At 43.8% G+C, this 7,874-nt stretch overlaps 2 protein-coding genes across 2 annotated transcripts; one reads left to right on the forward strand and one right to left on the reverse strand.

Moving 5' to 3' along the window:
* Window positions 1-514: 514 nt before the first annotated feature.
* On the forward strand, window positions 515-2,603 carry LOC128265937 (nucleolar protein dao-5; the record flags this gene model as incomplete). The annotated part of the gene is made up of 2 exons (XM_053002183.1): window positions 515-1,070; window positions 1,972-2,603. Coding segments are annotated over 2 exons (708 nt in total), but the record flags the coding sequence as incomplete, so codon positions are not given.
* Window positions 2,604-2,929: 326 nt separating this feature from the next.
* LOC128265941 (serine/threonine-protein kinase PAK mbt) lies at window positions 2,930-7,230 on the reverse strand. Its single transcript, XM_053002187.1, has 3 exons — window positions 5,551-7,230; window positions 5,213-5,484; window positions 2,930-4,293 (listed from the first exon to the last, which is right to left on the reverse strand). The coding sequence occupies exons 1-3, from the start codon at window positions 6,713-6,715 to the stop codon at window positions 3,817-3,819; spliced, it is 1,914 nt and encodes a 637-aa protein (XP_052858147.1). The 5' UTR covers window positions 6,716-7,230; the 3' UTR covers window positions 2,930-3,816.
* Between the last annotated feature and the right edge of the window lie 644 nt (window positions 7,231-7,874).

The raw sequence follows: 7,874 nt of genomic DNA on the forward strand, positions 1-7,874 counted from the left end.
AAACAATAATAAATTTTTAGCTGGCATTGGCCTTTGATAGTGTTTTTTGTAGTAAAAGTGTTGGGCTATCCGCATCAAAACAGACGCTTTGTAATTAATTTGTTTTAAACAATAAAATATAAAAGAAAAAACATAAAAGATCGAATTAAAAATGTAATAAAAAACCAGTCTTTTTCTGCTGCTCAATAATAAAAAAAAAAACACCTTAGAATGACATTCAATTTAACTTTTTAGCAATTCTATGGCCTTTATTATAAACCTTCCTTATTGCTATGTATTTTAATTATTTTAATTCATTACAAAGTGACAAATTAAAGATGTCTTACATTTTTTATTAAATACTTAGCTGTTTAATTTTAATTAAGAGATTAAATATGTCTAAGACCAAAACAAAAAAGCTTATTTTTAATAAGTGTGTCTTGAAAATAAACTACAGACAGTCTTAGCGTTTAAGTATAGACAATTTAAGATTAATGAAACAATAGTTTAGTTTATGTGACAAATTTTTTCTGGGTGTAATACAAATTTATTCAATGTTGATTTACTTTACAGCTGCCTGCTCTTCATCGTATGCGTAATGTGCTACGGCCTGGTGTCCGCCCAGGAGGAGGGTGGTCCGGCCGTGTCGCCGGCGAAGAGGATCGCCGCCCTGCGCCGTCCCGTCGGCAAGGCGGCCAAGGTGACCACCACGACGACACCGGCGCCGGCACCGGCGGATGCTGGCGCCGAGGGCGAGGAGTACGACGAGGAAGCCGGCGAGCATGGCGACCATGGCGAGGAGGGTGACGAGGCGGCCTTCGCCAGCTCCACCACCACCACCACCACGGAGGCGCCCAAGAAGGTCGGCCCGGTGATCCGGCCGTTCCGCTCCAACGACGACTTCCTCAACTCGCTGAAGCGCCGCCAGGCGAACGCCAAGAAGCACCGCGCCGAGAAGGCCCCCAGTCCCAGCAAGCCGGCCAAGAAGAGCGACGAGTCGAACTCCGGCGAGCAGGAGGAGCAGCCGGCAGCCGCGCCAGCACCCGCCCCCGCATCCAGTCCCGCCAAGGGATACAAGGGCAATTCGGCATGTAAGTTGGGACGGGATTTTACTTTACCTTACCTTTTCCTTATTAATTTAGTTTGATGCCTATTTCAAAAAACAAAATCTACTCTGTTGATATTTTTAAAGATTATTATTTTTTGTAAAGGTTTATTAATATTCGGTTTTTTTTTTGTAAATAATTGATATTTTAAACCTTTCCTGTTTTTCCCATTTTTGATTTTTTACACTTTTACTAAGGATAAAGGATATGCTTTTATTCAAATGAGCATTTGTCACTATCAATATACATTACGAAATAATGAAATAAAAGAAAATATACATATACATTTTGCCTGTATTCAAGATGTTTTTTTTAAATTAAAAACTGCAATTAAATATGTATAGAGAGGGAAAAAGCCTTAGAAATCAGGAAATTTACTAATTTTAGGCCTTTTTGTTAAATAATACATTTTACTACTAAATATTTTCATCATATACTTTAAGAGCTTACATGTCGAATGCGTAATTTTTCTTGAAAGCTTATATTTTAGTTCAGAATACATTTTTTGTTTTTGGTATATATTATAAAAAGCAAAAAACGGATTAGTGGAAGTATAATTAAATTATTTAAACAATTTAATAACTAACAAAATACATATTCGAGCCTCGAAAGTAAATTTAAATTTTTATAAAAAAGAACATAATTATAATAAACATTTTTATTAAGCAAAAAATCAACTCTTAGTAAGATATATTAACAGTCTACTTCATAGAAACTTGAAGGATAGTAATTTTTGTTTTAATTTAAGTACACATAATCTATTTTATTTAAAATATTACAATATTAGTGATTGTGTTGATTTACTTCCTAGAAATGTAATTTTTTTTGCTAATTGTGATAATGCAAAATCGAATTAAATCGCTGATCCATGTCTTGTTTTTTTCAGTGAGCCGTCGCAAGCTGTCGAAGCCCGCCAAGGCGCAGCCCGTGGAGGCGGTGGAGGATGCCGCCGCCGAGGAATCGGAGCAGCAGCAGAAGGAGGAGACGAAGCCCAAGCGCCCCATCGGTGGTCGTCTGGCCCTGCGGAAGCGCAACTAAGCGGGAATCTCCAGTTCCGAGTTCCGAGTTAGGAGTTCCGAGTTACGAGTCCCATGCTCCATGCCTCATCGTCCATGCCACAAATCCCAACACCTGCCCCCCGCTTTCCCCCACCCCCCACCATTGAATCATATGGCTAGCTATGTGGCAGCCCGATCTGCCCTTTAGTTCTTAGTTCGCAATTGATTTTTTGTGTATGTAATATATTTGTAATTTTATGTTGTAAACAAAAACACGCGCACACACAACACTCACTCAATCACAACCACGCCCACGCCCACGACCATGCCCACAACCACAATTACGCCCACAATCCAGAGCCAGCCCCATCCACCATGTTCGTGGATAAATACGCATGTATATTTTCCGCGAATATATAGGCGGTTATTTGCACGGGCACAATTATGTATTCTTCACAACCATCAATCAACCAATCAATCAATCAATCAATCAACCAATAATAAAAACAACAAAATCGAATACTTTTCAACAGCTTTTATTAATTTAGTTGAAACGGGTTAAATCGGGACCAAAATACAGAATTTAAAATCACAAAATTCTTTCAAGCAAAGTTTAACATACCATTCGCACACAAATTGCATTGCAGTAATAATATCTAATATTAAATATTTTTATATTTACCACAATCAATCTCCAGAAAGTATGCAACAATTGCTTGCATTAATACACAATGCTTCCATTCTTTAAATCAATTCAGAAATAAATTAAAATATCAGTTAAGTTTTATTTCGAGCCAAAATCATGATGTATTTTAACCATAAATAGGTAATAACAACAGAATCGAACATTTTTGCATTTAAGTTTATTCATTAATTAATAATTACACGGGTTAAATCAAAAAAAAACAGAACAAAGCTAAAAGTTCTAAAATATTTTTGAAATGGGGAATGTGTTGATAGGTGTATATTCGTCTGGAGAGTTAACAACATTACACACGGTTATGTATCAGATGCATTTACGTGGCGTCTATTGCAAAACGTTTAAAAATATATTATGTCCAACTATCTCTGTCTCTCTCACTTTCCGTGCTCACGCATTCGTCCCTTCTCTTTTCGATTCACGCCTTCGTTGTTTCGCTTTTCTTAGGGCTAGGTTTTGTTTTTATAAAAAATATATGTGTTTAAATATATATATATATGGATAGAATTTTTAACATGATCTCTTAGCGCTACATACTATATATTCGAACAATGTTTATGGGCTTGTTAAAAAAAAATTCAAACACACACGCACAAACTAATATTGACAAGAAGAGAGAGCAAAATGCAGAAAGTAGTATATGTATATATATATATATATATAAATGTGTTGCAGGCAGATAAATGCTATATCGATTTCGATCCGAATCGGTTCTGGACTCGATTTTGGAGGCGTGTGAAAGGCACATTGCGTTCTCTTCCAGAACTTCGAGTGTTCGCTAGTGGGTTGCTAGTGGGTAGTGGGTGGTAGTGGGTAAGGTGAATAAGTGCAGTTGCTAAAATGTGGGTGTGCTGGCGGCTTATATGACTTTACAACGTTTCGAGGGGCTCTCAGGGTTAAGTACAGTTGCCGAAACTGAATGTTAATACTAGAGTTTGATAGATGGATGCCCGTTGTCTGCGGGGATTCGTTTCAACCAGCCAAGGTTGAGGTGTCCTCCGAATATTTTGGGGGCGGGGGGGTTATCCATCATCTATGGATGGTGTCGCGCATTGCGCATCAGCGGCACCAGCAGCGACGGCGGTCCCGCCTGGCGCAGGAAGGGATGGGCCAGCAGCTCGGCGGCGGTGGCCCGCTGCGCCGGATCCCGCACCAGCATCCGATCGAGGAAGGACTGCAGGCGCGGCGATACCTTGTGGGCGTTCTTCAGGTTCGGCGGCTGCATGTCCCTAATGCGACGCATCGCCTGCAGCGGCGGCTCGTTGAAGAAGGGCGGCTCCCCGTCCACCATCTCGATGACCATGATGCCCAGCGACCAGATGTCCACCTCGGGACCGTAGGGCAGGCGCGATATGACCTCCGGCGACATCCAGTACGGCGTGCCCACCAGACTCTTGCGCTTGGGCAGCTCCTGGGACACCTGGGCACAGAATCCGAAGTCGGACAGCTTCACCCGTCCATCGGCGGCCAGCAGAATCGAGTCCGACTTGATGTCGCGATGTATGACGCCCTGTTCGTCCGGATCGGAAGCATTGAAAGCATCGTATGAGACGGGAGAGAAGGAAGGGAAATTGGTTAAGAGTGTTCATAGTTTGCGGTTTTACCCCCACCCATCCATCCCAAGCCCTTTCTCCCAGACACTTATCGCATTACACGAGCCAACGTGGGACAAAAATGCACAAAAGAAACCAGCGAAACCCTGTAACGCCCAAAACTTGCTACTTGCTCTTGGGAACGTGTATTCCACTTACCTACAAAATAAATACAATTGGTTCTAGCTTAAGAATTTATAAAAAAAAAATTATTATTTTTTATTTAAATTGGGTAGATCAACTTTTGGATAAGTGATCTTTTGCCATTTTAAAAAGAAGTAATTTGGGTGGCTAAAAGTGTGAAATAGGTCAAAACAAAGTAAAGCAATTTGCTATCTTATCATATTTTAACACCAAAAGTAGGCTTTTTTTGTAAACAAGGAATTAAAAAAAAATGCTGATAAATGAGATAACTATAAAAGATCTAGGAAATCTAAAATGATTGATTTAAAAGACAAATTTTAACGAAATATGCTAACTTGCTTCTCTCTAAACTGAAAATAGCTATCGAAAATCACTGTCTGGCAACTAAAAGCTTTGGGGTAGGGCATGCACGTGCGATTTCACTTGGCATTTTGGACGTGCAACGCGACCGGTCGCCCCACTGTGCGGCCGACGACTTTTGTTGGTGACAACATTTAGAAATTGAAACCAAAGCCATGCGAAAGCGGAGGGCGAAGAAAGCGCCGCAAATGGCGAGGCAATGGCACAAAGAATCGCATGGCAGGGCTAGAGTAGATTGCTTGTCCACTTTGGTCAGACGATAATGGAGAAGAGACCCCCAGAAGGGGGCTGGGGGGGAATGGAGAAGGGGGCAATGCTATGCTGGTCACGCACCTGTGAGTGCAAATAGGCCAAAGCCTTCAAGCACTGCTTGCAGACGGTGGCTATCTGCTCCTCGTCCATGCGCGAATGGGTGACGATGTCGGTGAGGGCGCCGCCCTCGAGGTACTCCATCACCACCCAGAGCTCATCGTTGACCAGAAAGCTGGAGTATGTCTCCACGATATTGGGATGATGGTAGTCGCGCATGATGACCACCTCATTGAAGAGTAGCTCGCGTCGCTGCTGTTTGCGCAGGTCCATCTTCTTCACGGCCACCTGGCGACCTGTCACAAAACCAGAAAGGCAGTTTAATGTGTATGCCAGGCAAAGATTGAGCCTTTTATCCTTACCTGTGGACTTGTCTGTGGCTATGCACACAGTGCCTGTCGAGCCCTCGCCTATTTTGTTGAAATGATCGAGGTTCTCGCGCGGATCTCCGGCGGAAACGACCATTTGCAGGGCAGCGCGGAACTGCTCGTGGGTCAAGCGCTGCTCCTGCTTGGGCTGTCCTGCCGTTCCACCGGCTCCTGCTCCTCCCGCCGCCTGCTGGGCGGCACTGCTGGCTCCGCCGCTCGAACTGGAGGCCCTCGAGGCCGACTTGGCCAGGTGCTGGTGCTGGTGCGGATGGGCATGCGGATGCAAGGGGTTTTGGTTCTGATCTCCGCCAGCCTGCTGTTTGGCCTGCTGATGCTGCTGCTGCTGGTTAGTGGGATACATGGGAGGATAGCTGGTGGTGCCGCTGTTGCCATTGTTCGTGTGCGAATGATTGGAACGTGTGCCACTGGCCACCGAGCCCACCGGCGAAGTCTGCTGCTGCTGCTGCTGGTGGATGGGCGGGGCCAGATTGCTGCGATACTGCTGCAGGTTGGTCTGATCCGTGCGCACGGCCAGCGGTCCAGTTGCTCCATTGGCGTGCGTGGCGTAGAGCAGGGAGGGATGGGCACCGGGTGGCTTGAAGCCGCCACCGCCAGTGCCACTACTACTACCTCCGACCGGGGGACCCTCCTCCTCCGGCACCGATGGCGGCACATTGGCCACCCGGCGCACACGCGGCGGACTGGAGCTCCTCAGCGAATTGGATCGGGCCACATGCGAGGTCTTGGGCAGAATTATGCCGCCCGACTCCATGGGCAGCATCATGCCGCCCGGGGTGTTGCCCATCATGGGATGCGAGCCGAGTGGTGGTGGGGCCATGGGATTGGCGCCCATGGCGGAGGAGCCCATCATCATGGTGCTGCTGCTATTTAGCGAGGTGGTGTCCGCCTTGTTGTTGTTGTGATGCGGACGCACAATGGTCTTCAGATCGAGGATCTCCGTGGGCGTGATCTCGGAGGGATCCACCAGGGGCAGCGGTCGATTGGAGGACTTGAGGATCTGGTTGTTGCCCACAATGGAGGCCCATTGCAGGGGCAGGCCAACGTATTTGTTTTCCCGCTTGTCGAAGCCCGTGTGCACACGATGCTCGAAATTGCTGGGCATCGAGATCAGCGGTTTCTTTTTCTTCTTCGAGAACATCTTCAGCGACGACTCGGATTTCCCGTGCTCCAAATTTCTGGCCTTTTACCGCCCTTTTTCTACTTGTTTTATTTTTTTTTTTTTTGCTTTTTTCTTTCTTTTTCTTATTCGCTCTCTTTTGTTTGACAATGGAAAATGCACAAACAACAAACAACGATGGCAACGGCAATTCCAGCAACAGCAACAACAACTTCTTCCCGATCTCACTCTCACACACACAGGCACATGCACGGACACGGGCACGCAAACGCACACACACACATAGCAGCGGACGCGACTGGGAAACTGCTGCTGATGCGATTGGTGTCCAAATCGAAATCACGAATCCTCATCCAAATGCGCCACCGATCCAGTTGCATTCCACGAATTTTCTTGATTGCCGCTTTTACTAGCTAAAATTAGCATTTTATTTTATTTGACGAGAAAATCAAATTTGCTGTAAAAACAGTGTGGCCAGTGTGGCTTTCTTTTAAAAAACTCGCATCGGTTTTGGGGCGACACCACAGGCAATTTGGAGTAGTGGTGGACAACCCTCGATACATTGATGTTTTCAAAAAATTGGTCTTGCTATCGACGTTCTTTCATCTCTTACTTTTCGATAACGGCGGTGCATGTGTTCGCTATCTGTGGAGGGTGTCTCCACTTCTTTTAGATCACAAAGTCAAGTCACAATTGCAAAAGTAAGTTGCTATTTGCTAGCGACTTAACAGAATTCTGTTAATGTAATCTTAACGGAATCCAATTTGTTATAAATTAATTGATTAATTAAGTAATTAATTATTAATCCGTAGTCCCTGCAGTAAATTGCAGGGACCGTAGCCAATATAAGTTTTATTTTTAAAAAATTCCTTAGCAAGAGACTAACATAAAGAATGTTTAAATATGATTTATATAAAATTAGTTATAATGATTTAATTTACATTTGCTCCTTTTGAGTAATTACCATGTACTAAGTATACCAAACTTCAAGCTTTCTGTAAGTTTGAAATTAGTTTAGTTAATAGCAGCAGAAATTGCTAATTTCTGACTGAAATTATAATACCCTCTGCAAGGGTATACAAATTATAACTTTGATGTTTTTAAATTGTTCTATAAGTTCTTCGACATATAGTAATGGATAAATATTTCAGAATTACGGTTAAAATTTCATCAAAATAGA

The sequence above is a fragment of the Drosophila gunungcola genome, unplaced genomic scaffold (assembly GCF_025200985.1).
Source record: "Drosophila gunungcola strain Sukarami unplaced genomic scaffold, Dgunungcola_SK_2 000183F, whole genome shotgun sequence".
Lineage (NCBI taxonomy): Eukaryota > Metazoa > Arthropoda > Insecta > Diptera > Drosophilidae > Drosophila > Drosophila gunungcola.